Source organism: Tasmannia lanceolata, unplaced genomic scaffold, assembly GCF_043159265.1.
Source record: "Tasmannia lanceolata isolate RefF3 unplaced genomic scaffold, GAP_Taslan_0.1 ptg000007l, whole genome shotgun sequence".
Classification (NCBI taxonomy): Eukaryota; Viridiplantae; Streptophyta; class Magnoliopsida; order Canellales; family Winteraceae; genus Tasmannia; species Tasmannia lanceolata.
The window spans coordinates 27,253,980-27,274,692 of NW_027518684.1; the positions used below are offsets into that span (position 1 = coordinate 27,253,980).

General features: G+C 37.0%; 1 protein-coding gene and 2 pseudogenes across 2 annotated transcripts; 2 read left to right on the forward strand and 1 right to left on the reverse strand.

The window, feature by feature from the left end:
• Nucleotides 1-2,593: 2,593 nt before the first annotated feature.
• On the forward strand, nt 2,594-4,301 carry LOC143881195 (cytochrome P450 86B1 pseudogene; annotated as a pseudogene).
• Nucleotides 4,302-6,992: 2,691 nt separating this feature from the next.
• LOC143882338 (tubulin beta-1 chain pseudogene) lies at nt 6,993-13,323 on the forward strand (annotated as a pseudogene). The gene is made up of 2 exons (XR_013252172.1): nt 6,993-8,072; nt 12,365-13,323. The product of XR_013252172.1 is annotated as a tubulin beta-1 chain pseudogene (transcript).
• A 1,974-nt stretch (nt 13,324-15,297) lies between these two features.
• On the reverse strand, nt 15,298-19,451 carry LOC143881196 (putative mediator of RNA polymerase II transcription subunit 26b). Its single transcript, XM_077384178.1, has 10 exons — nt 18,703-19,451; nt 18,102-18,170; nt 17,884-17,966; nt 16,911-16,963; nt 16,707-16,813; nt 16,542-16,587; nt 16,124-16,425; nt 15,911-16,001; nt 15,635-15,815; nt 15,298-15,544 (listed from the first exon to the last, which is right to left on the reverse strand). Exons 1-9 carry the CDS (start codon nt 19,150-19,152, stop codon nt 15,640-15,642), a joined length of 1,377 nt encoding a protein of 458 aa, XP_077240293.1. The 5' UTR covers nt 19,153-19,451; the 3' UTR covers nt 15,298-15,544; nt 15,635-15,639.
• Nucleotides 19,452-20,713: the final 1,262 nt, after the last annotated feature.

A 20,713-nucleotide genomic window follows, 5' to 3' on the forward strand; every position in this document is an offset into this window, starting at 1 on the left:
TAACACTTTTTTAACTCCAAATCACCTTATAAGTGGAGCGCATGCGTAATGCCGGGGGTTGAAAATATCATCGCCCTTCTTAAAAAGGCATTAATTGATGATTTCTCCAAGCCATTGATTGTTTGCATATCTCTACACTGAAGAGGAGAGACAGAGCTATAAACCACCGATTGACATCACGGCCACACATACCACGTGCGGCATTCTTAGGTCATCGAGAACCTCGTGTGTTGCCAATTGTGCATGTGGCACATAAAAGGGATGATTATATTTATGTTCTTTGAATGGTCCACGTCCTAGACAGTTTGTGGCATAAAAATATCCTAGAAAAATTATCCTCGCCCTTCTAATATAGTTCATGACAGATGAATTGTTCGGAACAGTTACACATTTAACCTGATAGAAACTGCAGTTATACATTACATCCATCAATTAATGCTCTGTCAACCAAGACAAAAAAAACAGATAATCTTGCAATGACTCTCCTCTCTTTTCTTTCAAAACCCAACTAAATTAAAACATTATATCCATCAATTAATGCTCTCTCAAACAAGAAAAAGATATAAGGCATCACATGATCTTAAAAACTGAGCTCCATTTTTTCTTTCAAATCCCAAGTAAAACAATGGGTTGAATCGCAAAGATCGTGTTCTTATATATTGGCCTATTATTGGAATGCTCCCTTCCCTTGTTCTCAATCTTCATCTCTTGCATGATTGGGTTACTGACCTTGTTAGACAGAGTGGGTGCACCTTTGTGTTCCATGGCCATCGTTTGCTCACATGGAGCTTGCAATGACATGTGACCCTGCTAGCATGAGTACCCACTTCTCTAATTTTCCAAAGGGTTCAGATTAATTTATTGGAAATTTTCGATATTCTGAGAGATGGGATCTTCAATTCCGATTCGAATTCATGGAAAATTCAGAGGAAAATGGCTCACACCCTCATAAATCATCAAAGATTTCAGCTATTTGTAAGCTTATTTGTAGCTAAGATTAGCCTAGAAAAGGCTAAGAAGGGGCTAATTCCAGTTCTTGAGCATATAGCCCCACGAGGGCAAGTTGCGCTGTCTTGCACACATATGTCGTGCAACTAAGGTCTTTGCCATATCTCTTTGCCAACCCCATCCACACATGGTCTTCTCATGCCACTGGCCTCATGGCATGGTCTTTTCTCTCACCTTGTTAGTTTCTTGGCCTATCTCCCTGGGCCCATTTGGCTATTGGCAAGGGTGAAACGTGCCACCGCAAGCCAATGCCCTTGCAATTGAGTTTTAGGGGTCCAAAACTTACTATAGTTGTGGTGGTAAGTTATTTCAGGGGTTTGGAAGTAAATGGACAGTGGAGGGAAGGAGCCCATTTACAAGGTAAAGGGGTAAGTTGTACGTAACCTCAAGCATAGTTTTTGGCAGGGGTAAATGAGTGTTTCTCCCCCCTACTTAAGTACAACAAAAAAATCTTTTTAGCAGCGGTAACGACCGCTGCTTAAAGTCCCAAAAACCACTGGTAGTATTTTTACCCGTGGTTGGCTAATGACTGAACCTAAAGACCCACATTGAGTAGCGGTTTTTTAGACCGCTGCTAATTTATGAGTTTGTTGTATAGCTTATCCCCGTTCGAACAAACTCTAATTGACAAGTCAGAAGTTGCTTATATGGGTGTTTAGGAAATTATTTTCTATAACCCTAACTTTTGGACAACAGGTAAATTTTAATAACTAAATCAAGAAATATTATACCGAGTAGGGGTTAATGGCTAAATATTGCATGTCCAAAATAAACAATGAAGTTGGAAGCTTCAAATACATGTCCATCAAATATCTTTTTTTAGGTAGGCATGTCCATCAAATATCTATATTTGATGTCCATCACATACATATTTGATGTCCATCAAATATCCATCACATAGATATTTGATGGTTATTTTCTATAACCCTAACTTTTGGGCAACAGGTAAATTTTAATAACTAAATCAAGAAATATTCTAACAAGTAGGGATTAGTGGCTAAATAATGCATGCCCAAAATAAACAATGAAGTTGGAAGCTTCAAATACATGTCCATCAAATATCTTTTTTTTTTTTGGTAGGCATGTCCATCAAATATCTATATTTGATGTCCATCATGTCTTGATGTCCATCGAATATCCTTCACATAGATTTTTTTTATTTTTATTTTTTTAACCCGGAAAGATAACCACCCCGGAGCGGATCGGCAAATTTATATATAAAAAGTTGGGACCATACAAGAGGAGGGGAAACCTCCTTCACATAGATATTTGATCTCCATCAAATATCTATATGAAGAGAAGTTCGAAACGTCAAAGTACATCTCTATGGAGAGTCTTTTGGATAGAAATTACTCTTATACATTACATTCATAATCTCTCTCTCAAGAGAAGTTAAGAAAACGTCAGAGTACATCTCAGTGAAGAGTCTTCTGGACAGGAATTGCAGTTATACGTTACATCCATCTATTAATACTCTATAAACCAAGACTAAAAAAGACATGGACCACGTGATCTTACACAGTCCCCTTTGTTTTCTTTCAAAACCCAACTAAATTAAAACATTACATCTCTCAACTAAGGCTCTCTCAAACAAGAACATATAAATGCATGACATGTTCTTAAACTGAGCTCCATTGTTTCTTTCAAATATCAAATAAAACAATGGGTTCTGAATCATGGTTTATGGGCTTATGGAGCTTTTTCAAAATCTACCCTGAAGTCCTTTTATCCATCTCTTGTTTCTTCTTCATAAGTGCTTTGAATCGCAAAGATCATGTTCTTATGTACTGGCCTGTTGTTGGAATGCTCCCTTCCCTTCTTCTCAATGTTCATCGCTTGCATGATTGGGTCACTGAACTTTTTAAAAAAAGTGGGTGCACCTTTGTGTTCCAAGGCCCATAGTTTGCTTACATGCAGCTTGTAATGACATGTGACCCGGCTAATGTAAACCACATATTGAACACCCACTTCTCTAATTTCCTGAAGGTTCCAGATTTCTTGGAAATTTTCGATTTTCTTGGAGATGGGATCTTCAATTCCGATTCGAATTCATGGAAAATTCAGAGAAAAATGGCTCACACCCTTATGAATCATCAAAGATTTCGGCGATTCGTAGCGAAGAGTAGCCGAGAAAAGGCTGAGAAAGGGCTTATTCCAGTTATTGAGCATGTAGCCCAACAAGGAGAAGTTGTGGACTTGCAAGATGTGTTACAAAGGTTCTTGTTTGACAGCACATGCCACTTGGTTTTCGGAGTCGATCCTGGTTGCCTCTCCGTCCGATTTACCACAATTCCCTTTGCAAAGGCCATGGATGATGCAATGGAGGTGTTACTTTTCAGGCATGTCGTGCCGGAAATTTGGTGGAAATTGCTTAGGTGGCTAAGGATGGGGCAAGAGAAGAAGATGGCTAATGCTTGGGAGACAATTGATCATTTCATAACTCAGAATATTTCTATGAGAAGACAAGAATTAAGGAATCCCACAAGGAACAAAGAAGAGGAAGAGGAGGCAACTGATCTGTTAACATCTTACATGGATTTTCATTTGGAAAATGAAAGTTTTAGTTCAAAATCAGATACATTTCTTAGAGAGACCACACTAAATTTCATGCTTGCAGGGAGAGACACCTCAAGTGCAGCTCTCACTTGGTTCTTTTGGTTGATTTCTAAGAACCCAATAGTAGAAAGCAAGATATTAGAAGAATTGAAGGCAAATTTGGCAAAAGACAAAGATGGGTGTATAGAGAAACCAAGGGTGTTTGATAGTGAAGAGCTTGGTAAATTGGCTTATCTACATGCAATCTTGTGTGAATCTCTACGGCTTTATCCGTCCGTTCCCTTCGAACACAAAGGTGTTTTGCAGCCAGAAGTTCTTCCTAGTGGAGAAACAGTTCGGCCGAGTAGGAAGATTTTAATCTCCTTGTATGCAATGGGAAGGATGGAAGGCATATGGGGCAAAGATTGCTTAGAATTCAAGCCAGAGAGATGGATTTCTGCTAAAGGGAAGATGAAATTTGAGCCATCCTACAAGTTTTTTGCATTCAATTCAGGGACAAGGACTTGTTTGGGTAAGGAAGTGGCTTTCACTCAAATGAAATCTGTTGTTGCTGCTTTGCTTTATAACTTTCATGTTCAAGTCATACAAGGTGAAATTGTGTGTCCTAAAATTGCTATAATCCTTCACATGAAGAATGGTTTGAAGGTTAGGTTGAGCAAGAGATATGCTTGATGATGAACAGAAGTGATGACTATGTTTATATTTCTACTCTCTCTTCTATCGGCAATCAGATATTAAGTGACTAAAGTGTTGTGTGCATCTGTTGTGTGGTATTTATCACTGTGATATAAATGTTAATAAAATGGGAGATGAGATTTACATCCCACCTTTGTTTTACACTCATTATACATTAAATAAAAGAATCAGTTCATTACTAAAGCTGATTGCGTATTCCATCCTGTTTTGTTGGTCTTTTCTTGAGAATGAAAATACAAACAAAAGTGGGTGTAAGCCCTTGTACATTCCATTCTGTTTTGTTTGCTGCAAAAACTAATTTTTATCACAGAGACTTATTTTACCTTAGAAATTCTAATTTTTACCACAGAAACTTTTTTTTTTTTGTTTCGAAAAAATTAATTTTGACTCTAGACCCTTGTGCACATCAGTCCGCTTGGAAAATGAATAACTGCCAGAATACAAGAAATATGCATAACAGTGAAAATGGAAAACAAAAGACGAAGAACAAGAACAAGAAAAAAAAGGAAAAAAAGACAAAAGACAAAAAAAAAAAAAAATACTAAATGAATCCTAAAACAAGAAAGAAGAAGAAGAAAATTGAAAAAGAGTTGTTGGTTTGTCATTGTTTGAACCAAAAAACAAAAAACAGTTTGAAAAAAAAAAACAAAAACAAAATACAGTTTGAAAAAATACAAAAACAAAAAGTTGTTTGATAGTTTTAGAATCTTTTTCATTTAAGTGGTAAAATTTTCTATTCAAATTCAATAAATTTGAATTTCTCATGAGATTTACAAATAGTAAATGTGATTTTTATATTCAATAGATAGACATGGTGTAAATAGGATAACATGTGTTTTCACCAAAAAAATTTCCTAAACTCATCCAAAATATTTCCTGAAATTTAAACATTTGCCACGCTAATTTATGGAGGTGCAACTTGGGTTAGGTTCAACCCAAACCTCTTGAATTCAGCTCTAGCTGGGTTGGCATTTTGGACGAGTTAGAGTTGAAAAAAGCCAACCCGATTTAATTTTGGGTTGGGTTCGGGTTGAGGCCTTGGGTAACCCGACTAGACCTGAACCTGACCTCCATCCTCTAATTTTATGGTAATTTTAAACATCATGGGGATTTATTATTATTATTATTATTATTTTTTGTATTTTGTTTCTCCTTTTGCTCTAGCTAGGGTAACTCGAACCCAAACTGACTCAACTCGGCCTAATTTGGAAAAAACAGCTTACACGCATTCAGTTACTATTGAGTGATTTAGAGGTGATTGGGTTAGGGTTGACCATCCTAAACCTGAGGCTTGAGTTGGGTCGGGTTATTGTATCGAACCATTAGACTTGGGTTGGCCTCTACCCGACCTAAATGGGTGATGGTTTCGAACCATTATCTGGAAATGACTTGGTTAGAATTCATGACAACATGATATCTCTCAGGATTTATATGGATTATTCAATCAATCAAATGGTCAAGCTCGCATTTCCCCAACTTCAACAAAATGTTCAATTTGTGGAATAGGTGATGTGTCATGTCCTCCTTACATCAAAAAATAAAATAATTCATTATTTGAATGAATCGGTGTTGGAAAAATTGCTTGGAAACAAAATGACATATTACACTTGGACTCAGTCTGTGATGATATTTCCAACCTTTATCAACCAGAGTTCCTTAACCCTCTTAATATCTCTAGTTTTCCATCCCTCCAACTAAACCTTGAGAAATGTATTCCAATTATTTTGTTGCGAACTATAAATAACAATTTAGGGACAAAAATAACTTGCAAAGAAACACACAGACATATAATTGAAGCCGAGTTGGCATTTGGACCTCAAGCTAGAGTAAGAGTTTTTATCTCAAGATTTACACTCCAATCATCCACTAGTTTCTAGATTATCTTTTATTCTCCAAAGAAAATAATTTCTAATCTAGCCAGTTTTGGCTTTCACAAAGCACAAAGCAAAAACTGGTCTAAATCATCTTTAAAACGAAGTTTTGTAGTTATGTGAAAGTTCCGTGCAGTTGTTTCTCTGGTATTACTTGTTTTTTTACTCTATTTTATTCTTTTCCTAGCCATTAACTTTCATTTCGCAATGTGTTTGTTTTACCTGATTTATGTTTCTTATTTCTTTTATTTTCTTTTTGTGAAATATTTAGAATGGAAACAAAAATTTTCAAAATAGAGCAATGATTCAATCACGCAGTGTTGTTAATAACATGCCAGATAACTGTATTTGGCATTTGATTAGTACACTCCATAGCAATGATATGTTTACTCTGCATGGGACAAAAAGCATGTGGATGCCCTTGTAATTGTTCACAAATAGACAGTCCAAATTACACACATGCCCCATGTGGGACCTAATGTTGATCATTAGAATTCAATCCTAAAGAATAATTATTCCCTTAGTCAATTAATAGGAAAAAGGGATATATAGACACTACATTTTGACTGGACCCAGGTTTGTAGTGTTTGTGTGAGATTTCGTCAAATTAGTGAGTTGAGGTCCCGAATTCTATCCTAAACTGGGTTAGGGTCTCACCGAGACCCAGTAAAGTTCCGGTAAAATTTGCCGAGAATTGGCAAATAGGACGAGCCTCGAGAGCATCATGGTGGGCGTGAAAAGGGGGTTGAATTAGCCCGTCCAAATCACAGCTTAATTGGCGAGCCCATCAAAGTTTTGTGCGTCTATCAATTGTAGAGGTGCCGATATCTGCAACCCATTTTTGGGTATAAAAATCACAGCAAGAAAGAGAAGAAGGGGGGGAAATTCTCATCTTCATTCATTATAATAGAGAAGGAGATTTTGAGAGAAAATCTTTGATCAGATTTTCAGAAATTAAGGAAGGTTTTTTCTTCATTTTTTGTGGGGGGAAGAGCAGAGGGAAGAGGAGAAAAGCAGAGGGAGAGAAAGAGAGGGAGAGAGAGAAACAGAGAGAGAGGAAGGAGCAGGAAAACCGGCCATCACCATCTTCTCCGATCCAACCTCGTCGGCCATCATCTTCTCCGATCCAACCTCGTCGGCCACGATCACCGTCCCCATTTCCGACCGTCCATCTCCACAACCTCCAAAACCCACTTCCATTTCTGATTTCTGCAACCCTAAACCCTCGCCACCTCCACCCACCCATTTCCACCACTGTTAAACCCACAACCACCATCTCTGTTACATCTCAGATTTTGGACCTCTCATTTTCGTTTTCTCAGAGAGAGAGAGAGAGAGAGAGAGAGAGAGAGAGAGAGAGAGAGAGAGAGAGAGAGAGAGAGAACCGAAAACCTAACCCTACGTTTCTATTTATTTCTCCGGCAAGGACTCTTCTTCTCCAACCGACCTTGCCGGAGCTCCGGCGTGCAATATTTCTCCTCCAAAGTGTCTGTTCTTCCTCATTCAGTTCAGATTTGTTAATTTCTCTATCTTAAACCCTAAGTATTCTTCATCTCAAGCTTTTGAAACCCTACTTTTCCTTTTCCCTTTTTTTCTCCGATCCATCACCGGCGAGATTCCGGCCGGATTCTAACCGGCATTTTCCTCTGATTTTCTTTGTAGTTGAACTTTTAAGTTGCTGTTTACCTCCATTAGGGGCTTTGGATCTATTGTTTTACTCCTTTCCCAAACCCTAACTTCATTTTCTTTATTACCTGAAAATCTAGATCTGGTGCTTTCTATTTTGATCTGTAGTCTTCAGAGGTTTTTATCATCATATTCTTCAAGATTCAGGTGGTTACGAAAGAATAAGAAGCTATGGAAAATTCTAAAGGGATTAGGCTGTTGATTTGAAAAGCAAGGGCAAAGAGAGAAAAAGGGTAACGTTGAACAGAGAACAAGGTAATTTTCAATCTATTTGGCATTTAAAAAGTTTTGCCATTCTTTTTGTGTGGCTACTGTTGATTATTTTCAGAATTGTATGATTTTTGCGTGTTTTTTTTTATCTTCTATGATTTCTATTGCTAAGTTTTGTTTATTCTGATTGAAATCTTCACGTTATGACACATATTCTGAGTGATCGGGATCTGGATCTGGATCCTGAGTCATTATAATTAGAATTTCCATGTTATTCTTCATCTTTGTAATGTCAAGATTTGGACAGAGGTTCATATAATTTGGTTTTTGGCTTACCTAGTGTGATAATCGAGGTTTAAGTCATCAAGGAGACATACACGGTCTCATTAGTGGTAATTGCTTCCCCTTTGTGAATAGGAGGCGCACCTTGCCTCATCTTATGCCTTCAATCGCGTTAAAATTGTTGTTCTTTCTTTTGTTTATATTGAAATCTGCAATGCAAAGGATGAGTGTGGTGTTTAAATTTGATTTGTGTTAAGGTCGTGGTTACAGTTCCTGAGGATAGTTTTGGGGCGATGAAGGCGTTAGCCCGAGCCCATCATTAGGGGACCTCTTCGGTCCGAGTAGCACTCCCCTCTTTAGTTAGTAGATTTACTTAGTCTTTTAGACACCTTTAGATAATTAGTTTTCTCTCATTGCAAGGGCGATGATAGGGATACTTTGAGCCCTCCTTTGTATATAGGAGACTTGCCCAGTCTCATCAGAACCTTTGTTTACGTCATTTGTATCTCAGAGACAAGCCTTGTCTCATATAGAGAGTTTCCCTTTTAGGAGGCTTACCTAGTCTCATGTTAGAGTGGCCTCCTCTTTTAGAGCGAGTCTTTGACTTAGTAGTGTTATTAGAGAGTCTCTGACTCATTTGTACTCCCTCCCTAGTGTTATTAGTTAGGAGTTTTTCCATTAGAGACTAACTCAGTCATATAGAGCCTTCCCTGTTTGGGATCTTAGATTGTTTTCTCTGTTCTTGGGACACTAACTTTCTTGTTGTGGATTGTCTCTTTGAGACGCTAGTTGCTCGTTCGAGGTTTCCCCTTTAGCTTTAGGGCTTTGCCCTAGTTTGTGGTTGTACTTGCGTGCACCCTTTAAGAGTGAAAACATTTAAAGGTCCGAAACATTGGAAAAACTTTAAAATCCAAAAAACATTAGAAATTTGAAACTAAAAAAAAAAAAAAACATTCAAAAACTTTTAAAATATAAAAAACATTCAAAAACTTTTAAAATATCAAAAACATTCAAAAAATTTAAAAATATCAAAAACATCGAAGTATCTTAAAATAAAAAACATTTGAAAACCTTAAAAAATCTAAAGTGTTAAAGTTTTAGGAGCATATTATGAGAGTTCGTTTCGAACTACGTTGGCTTGATCCTCTTCCACGAGGTACGTAGTGCAACTTGGGATCTTCATCCCAAGTCCAACCAAACTTTGTAAATAAATGCTTTGAACCCTTTTTCTTCAAAACCTTGTTTTCAACAAGATCTTCCTCTAGAGTTAGGAGTTTGTCCTAGATAGAGAGTTTTAGAGTAAGGAGTTTGTCTTTGATTTGTCCTAGAGTTAGGAGTTTGTCCTAGAGTTATAGGAGCGCCTCCGTCCGGTCAGTTGGTGATCCACATCGCCGACTGATGACTAGAATATGATGCGCTAGTCAACCCTTTGTTTTCGTTAGGAAATACAGTCTAGTTACACATAGGTTGTAGGAACCACCTGCATTAGCTTAGGGCTAATCTGCATTTAGTTAGGGCATATAGGGTGTCCTAAAATCCACAATTCACTGGAATTTCTATGGATTTTTTTCTATGCTTATAAAAATGGTTTACTTTTTTTTATATATAGTGCCTGTAGCAACATTGTTTATTAAGGCCCTGTTTGTTTAAGATTATGCCAACCAATAGTGCCTGCCAAACCGATTATTGGACTCATAATTACATTTAAATTTGAGTCCAATAATCGCTTTAGCACTCCTGATTCGTTGTGATAATCTTAAACGAACATGGCATAAGTAATGATTTAAACTATTGTGTTATCTTTCAGTGAGTTACATTGTTATATTTATTTTTCTAACCGAGTGAGGTAAATGTTGTATTTTATATTTATATTGCTTGGAGTTAAAAAAATATCTATGATAAGAAACTGTAAGTCTGAGGCCTCATTGATCTACTGTTTGTTTCTTTATAAGTACATGTTTCTAAGTTCTAACACAGTGAGATAAATGCTGTATTATATATTTATATTGCTTTGAGTTAACTGTGTTTCTGAGGCCTTATTGATCTACTGTTTGTTTAATTACAAATATATTACCTTCCACTGGGGTTTTTTCATCTCAGATTAAAAAAATATCTACGGTAAGAGGCTGTTTCTGAGAACCAATTGATTTACTGTTTGTTTCATCATAAGTAAAGTGCATTCTAGTGGTTGTTTTTCTTCTCAGCTTGGATCGATGGTACTGTTGTTCCTAAAAGACAATATAAACACTTTTTTATTTCTAAACTTGTTAGCTTGCTGTAGTTACACCCAAGCTAGGCTTGTACCATGTTCAAGATAGAGTTAACAAATATACTGTAATTGATTTTGGACAAACTTTGCTCTTCATTTCAGTTATTTACCCGCCTGCATATCACGGGATCTTTCTGCCTGGCATTTGGGTGGCACATCAGCAAAATCCCTAGTTTGGTTGTCAATATAGCTTTGAAATCCCTGGAGACTACAAGAGATGTCTCCTTCTCAATCATTGCATGTCTGCTGATGTGTCACCCTTGTCTCCTCCCAAGAAATCCAAGCCCAATACCACAAAAGAGGTGGATTTTTTGCTTGGATCTCTCTCTATCTCTCTCTCTCGGTAATGACACTCCATAGTCCTTACCACTACTGTACGAGGTTGACAAGCAAACACTACTTGCTACCACTATTCTACGAGTTAAGTTCTAGGTAAATTCAAGGCTTGCCTCATCCCTGTTGACTAATACCACTATTCTCAGAGGTAAATACCCGCGACCAAACAGAGATAGGGTTTGCTGTAATTATGGCAGCTATCATTTTCGGCTTGAGTGAAAGGTGCTACTGGGAAAATATAAAGACTGAAAATGTACCATCTATGGTATATGACAGCTGTGTTTTTGCTGGGCCTGAAAAGCAACTTGGAAAACGAACATACCGAAAGTATCTTGAATGACTTTTTTTTTTCTTAGTTATTTCTTCAGTTCATTACATGGGGTTTATTTCTGGAGTATCTTGAATATATTTTTTCCTTATTTCTTGAGTGCATTGCATTGGGTTGTTTATTTCTTACTAGGGTGTTTTATGTAGACTTGGATGTTTTTTCTTACTAGGGTGTTCTATGTGGACTTGGATGTTGGCAATTAGTAATTTTGGCTGTATGGAAAACCCATTAATTATTCTATATTTTTTCATATTATGTGCTTATTAGAAGTAAAAAATAAAAATGACTTCCCATGTAGCTATCTCAGATTTTAGTTTATAATTTTATTTTTTTTCAAGCCGATGCTTCAAGTTAAAAATGACATTTCCCCATATAATAATATGTTCATTCAAGGGGTTTTGTAATCAGAATATGAGGGCAAATGTGACCTGAACCTTACTGTCGCCTAGTCTTAAGTATTAACACACGATATCACACTCCTTTATTTATTTAGTTTAGGTGTGGCATTCATGGTATGAAAGGGACGGGCTCTCTACTGGATCTTTTTTCTCTAGAACTTGAGATCTTTCAACTGAATGAATGCGCCAAAAGACTGACCAAGCTGTCAGTAGGTCAATACAATGCACATGGTTTGTTGAACAATGATGCTAAAAGATGTAAAAAGTGTACTCGTCCTTCCTACGGTCAATATCTATTCTGAGATATAAATGACCATGACTTTTTTAAAACTTACATTAAGTTGTATAGCTACTTCTTGATCTGTACGTACAATTTGTTTTTTGAGCATATGTCAGGTATTAGTTAAGGCATTGTTCATTTCAGATTTTGAGAATCAATTTTAAGTCCATAACCGATTATTGTTCTTCTAATTGTGTTTAATTCCGAGTCTTATATTTAGTTTTCAACTCAAAATCAACTCAAAAATCCAAATCAAACAGGGCCTTCGCAGATGATACACTAATCTGAAATTTATATGCGAAATCACATTATGTCTGCTAATGTATTTGACTGCTCTTGATATGTGTTTGAAGTCTAGAATCATTGAGGTTCATATTTTCATTTAATGCTTCTCATTGCGCATATATTTATTATAATGACAACCTATTACTGAATTTCTCTCAGTTGGTGATCTGAACCACTTGATCTCTGCAACAATGAGTGGCGTTACTTGCTGCCTGAGGTTCCCTGGTCAGCTAAACTCCGACCTCCGAAAGCTCGCCGTCAACCTAATCCCATTCCCCCGTCTCCACTTCTTCATGGTCGGTTTTGCCCCTCTTACCTCATGTGGGTCTCAGCAGTACCGTGCTCTGACCGTCCCCGAGCTGACCCAGCAAATGTGGGATTCCAAGAACATGATGTGTGCTGCTGATCCCCGCCATGGCTACTTGACTGCCTCTGCCATGTTCAGAGGCAAGATGAGCACCAAGGAAGTAGATGAGCAGATGATCAATGTGCAGAACAAGAACTCGTCTTACTTTGTTGAATGGATCCCCAACGAAGTCTAGTGTTTGTGACATCCCTCCTACAGGTCTGTCCATGGCTTCGACTTTTATTGGAAACTCGACCTCAATTCAGGAGATGTTTCAGAGAGTGTCAGAGCAGTTTACGGCCATGTTTAGAAGGAAAGCTTTCTTGCATTGGTACACTGGAGAGGGAATGGACGAGATGGAATTCACGGAGGCTGAAAGCAATATGAATGATCTGGTGTCGGAGTATCAGCAGTACCAGGACGTGACGGCTGATGAGGAAGGTGATTATGAGGATGAGGAAGAAGAAGGGCTCAGGAGATGTGAAGCTTTTGAAAAAAGGATGAAATTAGAATGAAGCTGCTCTATGAATTCTGATGCTATGGTATATCCTTATCTCCCAACTTGGAAGTTTGGATGGTAGTAGTAGTAGGAGTTCAGGCATTTTGCCTTTTTTTACTTGTTTTAAATCTGGGTTACATATGGAAGATGTTGGAGTTTATTGCTTCTTGTTTGAGTTTTAGAATTTGTAAGGGGGTACAAGAGTCTGTGTTCCATGCTCTGCTGTGTCAGCTGCATATTTTTACTTCACTGAATACATGAGAGCTTTTTAAAGTGTAGCTTTTAAGATACTGTCAGTGTGGATGAAGTTGTCTCTACACCCCAAACTAACATGCAAACAAACAATGACAGAGAAACCTAAAATGGCTTCTTTGTCATCATCCTTGGTCGAGGAAAATCGGCTCATTTCATGCAATGACTACTGTTTGGTTGCATCACATTCCTAATGAAGAACATGGAAAGTGGGTTTTTTTTTTGTCAACCGCTTGATCCATTAACATGGATTTTTTTAATGGGGAAAAACATTAACTTTACAGATTATTTACCGTGAGTTTGTCATGTGAGAAATTATATGATGAGTGTTTTACACGATGGAAGTAGCTGTCAAGTGTTTATAGGCCCACTTACCGTATGAAATCTGATGTTTGGATCAAGCAGTTTGGCAGTAAAAAACTTCAACTTTCCATCAAATTTCCAAGGAAAGTGATGAATTGTAGAAATGTTGATTCAACCCGATAGGGTAGATAGGTACTGCTGCTACTGAGGCTTATGTACCATGATTTTCTTCAACTTATTTTCATGAACAGTCTCCTAGTTATAATTTACAAGTGGGATTTGTTAGCGTCCATAGCAGAAGGCATTTTGCAGATAATGACAAAAATACCTGTGTTTTAAGCGTAGAATTTTTAAATAAATGCCACCCCCGCTAAAGCCCTAACCAGCTACCAAATGCGAAAATGTGAGTTGTGTCTCTCTGCCATGACAAAATCATATCAAAGTAGACTTCAGCTGCTGAAAGACGGTCGGAGAATTGAATTGGAGAATTGAATTATAGTATATTTTGGGTCATTTTTTAGCATCGAAAATTGCCTATTATTATATAAACACTAATTATGTACATGGTTTAAAATTTCAACCGAAATCCGAAATTTCGGATACCGATGGGGACCGAAACCGGAATTTTTCGAAATTCCATTTTTCGCCCCGGAAATTTCGGTAATTTCGGTCCGGAATTTGGAACCAAATTACCAAATTTCGGACCGAAATTTTGGTTTTTGGTGGGGTCCGAAACGGTTACTGAAACCGAAATTTTAAACCATGATTATGTATAGGTATTTTGGTAATTTGATTGGAAACCGAAATAACTCTCCACAGCTTTTGTGCTCGTGGCCAATTAAGGGCAGCTCTCAAAATTATACTTGCATTCCTTGGCTTTCCTACGACTGTTTGGTTGCCACATGCCTCGCCTCCTCAAGGAAAAAAATGCACTTTTTGGTGTCTTTATGGTATTTGGTTGCCAATTTAGGATCCAAATCCCTAAAGACTACTAGACAAGTTTTAGAGGTAATAATTGCATGTCTGGCGACGTTAAGGGGTGCAACTCGGATCGGGTCAGGTTGAGTTCAGGTCAGGTTCGGGTTCAGGTTGAGTTTTCCCAAGCCGGGTTAAGTTCGGGTCGGGTTCGGGTTGGAGGTTTGGGATACCTCAGATAAGCTCTATTGAGTATAAATAGAACATCAGCATGTTGTTTGACTCATCCAGCCCATTCATTCCATAGGACCAAACATAGATAGGGTGTCCCTAAAAAATCTTCTCCATAGGATCATCCTAACCATTTGCTCTGTGAAGACACAAATTGACTCATTTTATAGCCGTCCATTTTATACCTCCACAAATCAAGGGTTAGCATGATCCTATGGAGATGATTTTTTATGAACACCCTATCTATGTTAGGTCCTATAGAATCAATATCTAACATCACCCAAACAACAGTGGCACATACCCTATTTCTACTCGACAACTCAGATAAGCTATCTGAGGTATCCCTCAGATACATTCATCTATATGGGAGCGATGTATCTGAGGGATACCTTAGATAGCTTATCTTAGCTGTCGAGTATAAATAGGACATCACCCATCTTGTGTGTTATTCTCATACATATCTATGAGAATGTACTTGATCGCTAGTGCTATTCTGTACATATATATGATGAAAATTGGGTCTATTTTGTACATATATACAAATAATACGATGTAAATTGCGTATATAAACAAGAAAAATTACATGGGTTTGTGTACAGGGCTTTTGATTCATATATCTCAGTAACAAGTCATTAACTTCAATTGGATCAACTATAGTTCATGTCGCGGTTTCAATCATTTACTACATACATAATTTTATCTAAATCTCAACCCATCGTCACAATGAGAGGAAAAAAAGTTCCGCAGTCCTGCTTCTCGTCCATTTTGATCAAGAGCAGTAGTCAACTTTTTCCTGGCAATAGTAGATTGTGTTAATTATCTAAAAGGCCAAGCATTACGATAATTTTGATGTATGATTCAAATGGGTTCAAAGACATCGCACCTGAACTAGTTGGAGTAAGCAGGAGTAAGGTTTTCTTCCATTTTGGGCTTAGAAATGGAATGACACCCCATTTTCCAATGTCGAGTATGGGTATTGATTCTAGCGTGGGAGTTTATATGACCAAGTCCCTGCTTAGGAAGATCACCTTCGTCGATGACCTGTATTGCTCGTTTCTTCTTTGCTGTCACAAAAAAAATTACAATAGCTATTAAATCAATCCAAGACTCAAGAGGTCCTGAATATAATAGGAGTCACATAAATCATAAGCCAACATACCATGCTCAGCTTTTTGGTACCCTTCTTGAAGTTTCCTCTTTGCAGCCTCGAGCTTCACTAGGATTGACGATTCGTCTGAATTCTTTGATTTCTGAAAACCAACGTGCAGTGGTCAGATGGTTTGACACATGAAATAAAAAATTGTGTACTTGATCAGAATAAACAAATTTACATCCTAATAGTGACCAGATGGAGTTGCATTGTAATACTTACATCTTGAAAACTGCTAAGAGGCTTCTTTTGAACCAGAACCACGTCCAACTGTTGCGGTAACATTGTATCTCCCTTAGCTGTATTCTCCGTGCTAAGATTTGACAGCCTTCCTGGTTCAAAGTCAGTATTGGAGGGCTTGGTTTTCTTGTTAAGGATTTCTTGTTTTCTCAGTTGATTCTTATCTCCCTTTGGTATGCTTGCCTCATGTAGATTCTGAAACTTCCTATTAGAAGTATGTGTTTTTGACGTGGTTTTCCTTGTGTTCTCATCATTCTTCTCAAATTCCTCACTGTTTTGAAGATCTGCCAAAATGCCCAGCAAAATGATTAATTAAGACCTTGGAATTTAATAGGAAATAATCATCCAACATTAACTAGAGAGGGTTCAGAAAAGATGTCAAAAAAAAAAAAAAACTCACTTCCATCATCATCAATCCCATCGAAGAACTTTGGATTGATACAGACCTGAAACACAATTGAAGAGGACAGTCAGTTTATCATTGTAGAGAAACAGAATAAAATGAAGTAGAATATTACTTTGCTTGGAAGGGGAAAATTAGTTTTTTGTATCAAACTTAATCTACCTGAGAGAGCTCTATGGAAGTCGTCAAGAAAGCCCCATCATCTAGAGGGGCAGAGGGGAGACCATCTTCATCCACAACAGAAGGATTCACAGAATTTGACGAACCTCCTACATTCAATAATTTAAGTCCACTAAGTATGCCATTGGTATGCAATAACTCCAAGAAATATTCATAACTTGTACAACACAAATAAAGAATTCCTACCTGTAATAGCTTCCGTAGCGTTAACCCATTCATCGACCATCTTCTTCCACCCACTGCAATACACAATAAATAGTTTAGACTTTAAGTATTGGCTGACAATTACAAAAAGAACAATATGTTTTAGATTAAATTACGGAAAATTCAATCAGTCCATCAAACTATAGGTCACTACTAAAGAAATCTGAAGTGCTCTACGTACCCTAATGGCTAATCCATCCATGAAAAAATATATTTGAACATGGCATATAAACTATTTGAAGATAACTAAAAATTGCTATGAATACAAGCTCCATGGCTTAGAGGTTAGAGCTAGGAACTCCATGCCTTGACCTGTGGCTAGGGTTGCAACTCGGGTCGTGCGGGTCGGGTTTTCCAAAACCCTAACCAACCCAAGAAATTATCTCGGGTTGAGTCTAATTTTTTATGGGAAAACCCGAGATTCAAACACCCGACTCTACCCGAGATAGTTTCTCTTGTCGGGTCGGGTTGGATTTATATTTTTTAGCATGGATAATGACTCATTTAAAAAATTGTAGAAAACAACAAATTTTCACACCAAAAATCTCTAAATTTATAGATTTAAGAAAAAAAATATTTTTTCACAACACAAACATGATCACCTAAATGAAAACAACTATATCAATATATTAGAAAATGATTTGTAGGTCATTCAAGAGATATTTAAGAAAGTCATTGTACACCTATATGAGTCGGGTGTATAAAGAAGAAAATGGATATGCTAATCCATTTCATAAATATGATGGAAAATAAACCACTTAGAAAATGCCATCAATAAACACAAAAGAAATAAGGGAGGGTCTGTTATGGGTCTTCTCCCTTACTATAACTATAACATATGATATCTAACTACTAAAGAATATTTTAACCAACACAAATAAAAAAAATCAAAATAAGCCCGCAAGCAAGCACTAAAGATGTCAATGAATTTCTAGCAATGCAAAAGAAAACATACTTGATAAGAACACGTGCAAGCTGGCGAATCTTCTCTGTCCCACGCTTCCGGAAAATGTTAACAGCCTTCCCAATCTCCGTTTCCTAAGAGAAAATGGTAAATTTTCAATAAACAATTTAACTTTGCAAATCACCATGAACTAGAAACTGATCCACATACTCATGCTTTTCCAAACTTAATTATAAAATAAGATCAACAAGAAAAGATCTAAATCGAACCTTCAAAATTTCCACAGATAGCTCCATCAACTGAAGCCTCCTCAACGACTCAAACAGTACACCATCAGACTGTAAACAACAACAAAGAAAGAAACTCTAATCAAAATCAAATCACATAAAAGTGGGAAATGAGCAATCCTATCTGATAACACCACCTCTATAAATAATATATAAATCATACATCATTTAAAATCATTACTGAAAAAAAAAAAACTCATAATTTAAACACACAAGAGAAGGTATTAATCAAACACCATTAGTAATATAAAGGAAACAACAATATCTTATCATAATATCCCCACAATAAAAACAATAATTAAATAACCTTGCACAAAACTTTTCTGAAAATGCTACAAATATAAATCTCCCAAACAAGAAATTTCTCATCAGATCAACTGTAATCAAGTAACAACTCACATATATCATATTATATATTATTTTCTTCTCGTCTAATCAACTGTATATAACCCAGCAATGAATCAAAGAATTCATAGTCAATCATGTATTCTAATAAAATCATCACCAAAGAGCTACTAATAGAAGCAACATAAGAAATAGACACAAACATATACAAATGGGCACAAGAGAATTAGAGATCAACCTCATCCTGACTATTGCTAAGAACCTCTTTAATCCTCAGAACCTCCCCGACAATTTGACCCTTGTCTTCAATCTCCGCAATCAGTGCATCCACCTCCTCGTAGATGCAATTGATCGATTGATCATCAAACCCCTCGGTCGAGCTACTAATCACTTTGCTCACCTTCCCATCAGACACAGCTCCCTCAAAACCACCATCAACACCAAAACCACCCTTAAACTCACCATAATTCTCTTCTGGAACTACCGGATCGACATGATCGCAACCAAAACCATGAGTAATTTGACATGAGTAGAGCTTCTCGGCAATTCTATCTCTACGTGTTTGGAACTCCTTTGGACAATCAGATGCCGCGACAAGGATCGCGAACTCGATCACATCAAAGATATCTGATTTTGCAGCGCCGAAGAATATTCGCCAGTAATCAAGAGTATCGAACTTCGTATCCATGTCAATAGACAGTGATGCCTCAAGATTGAATTCTGGCAAAAAATAATCAATGCCTAAGTGAACAATCCAGACTATCAGACAATCCCCCAAGAGATGTTTGGAGAGTATTTTTCCCTATTGGATTATAGCCAAAAAAAACCCTTTAGCAACCGACCCACAAGGAAAATATTAATATTTTCACGGTTCTGATCGAAAATAGAAACTGGGTTTTACTAGAACTGAGATGGTTTTTTAGAATGCCGATCGATCGGAAAATGTCAAAAAAAAAAAAAAAAAACCCAGTAAATTTAGTATCTCTCTATCTCTACTTTATAATTCAGGAGAAGGGAATGAATAATGAATACCTTGGGGGACTGAAAATAGAAGGTTTGATTAGTTTTGGCTGCTTTTATATACCAATGGAGATAAATGACTTGACATTCACGCATGCATGTTTCCTTTTTGGTAAAAATAGATATTGCCTGTAATGAGAAAAATACCCTTATCAGTTCGTTAAGAAAAATTTGACGTTATTTTCGTTCTAATTTTCAATGGGCGAGAGTTTTGGCTTTTGAGCGAAATGAAACTCTACTCGTTATTTTACTTATTAGTACAAGGCTTCTACGAATTTGTTACCATAGAAAAGCAAACATAAATTAGAGGGGAAGTGATATTTTCACCCGTCTTTTCACTTGGAACAACCCCCTGTAGTGTATTTATGACTACCCTTCTACACTTGAGGGGGCTGTCCCAAGTAAAAAAAGGGTGTGAATACGCCTCTAATTTGGAAAATGATATATTATGTCTGCGTGGGGCCTACTAATTTGGATGATCTAAATCGTTCATTTGTTCCATGAATCATCTCCATAGGATAATCCTAACCATCCAATATATCTAGTGTAAAATGGGGCAACACAGAAAATTCAAAAAACAAATCATACATTCATACCAACCTCCACGAATCAGAGGGTTAAGATCATAGATTTTTAGGGCACAGCCTTTCTACTTAGAGGGCCAAGAAATTAAAATCAGATAGTTACTATGGATATGCATCAAAATCTACTCCCATCGGGTGACTTCAATAATTTGCAAATGGTGGGGGCGTAAAGTCCCCGAATTTTTTAAAAAGTATAGTGGGGCCCGCTTCATAGGATGATCCAAACCTCTCATTTACTAGGCCATGATGTAAATAGGTTGTACCTTGAAAATCATTTTCGTAGAATTGATCCTAACCCTATGATCTGTAGAGGGACTGCACATTATTGGAACCACTGTAGATCGGAGGGTTAGGATCATCCTATGGATACTATCTATTTACGTTGTAGCCCGATTAATTAGCGTTTAATTTGGGTCATCCTATGAAGTGGGTCCCACTGCATGCTTTGAAAAAATATTTGACTTAATGCCCACACACCATATAGTATCTCTGTACATCTATTTTATTGTAAAGTATAAACATTTAATTAGTTTGAACCCACAACATCACTACCAGTTATGTTTTATTTATTTATTTTTGTTTTACTAAAATGGCTGCATTTAGTTACATGCAACTGAGATATCATCTAATTTCACATTTTTTGTG

Bases quoted from the DNA above. Each gene is read 5' to 3' on its own strand.
- LOC143881196 (XM_077384178.1), bottom strand. From the start codon at position 19,152: ATGGATACGAAGTTCGATACTCTTGATTACTGGCGAATATTCTTCGGC. The intron at 16,964-17,883 runs GTATGTTTTCTT...TGTGTATTGCAG, and splicing joins CTTGCACGTGTTCTTATCAA to TGGGTGGAAGAAGATGGTCG. The intron at 16,588-16,706 runs GTAGATTAAGTT...ATTGTGTTTCAG, and splicing joins CTTCCATAGAGCTCTCTCAG to GTCTGTATCAATCCAAAGTT.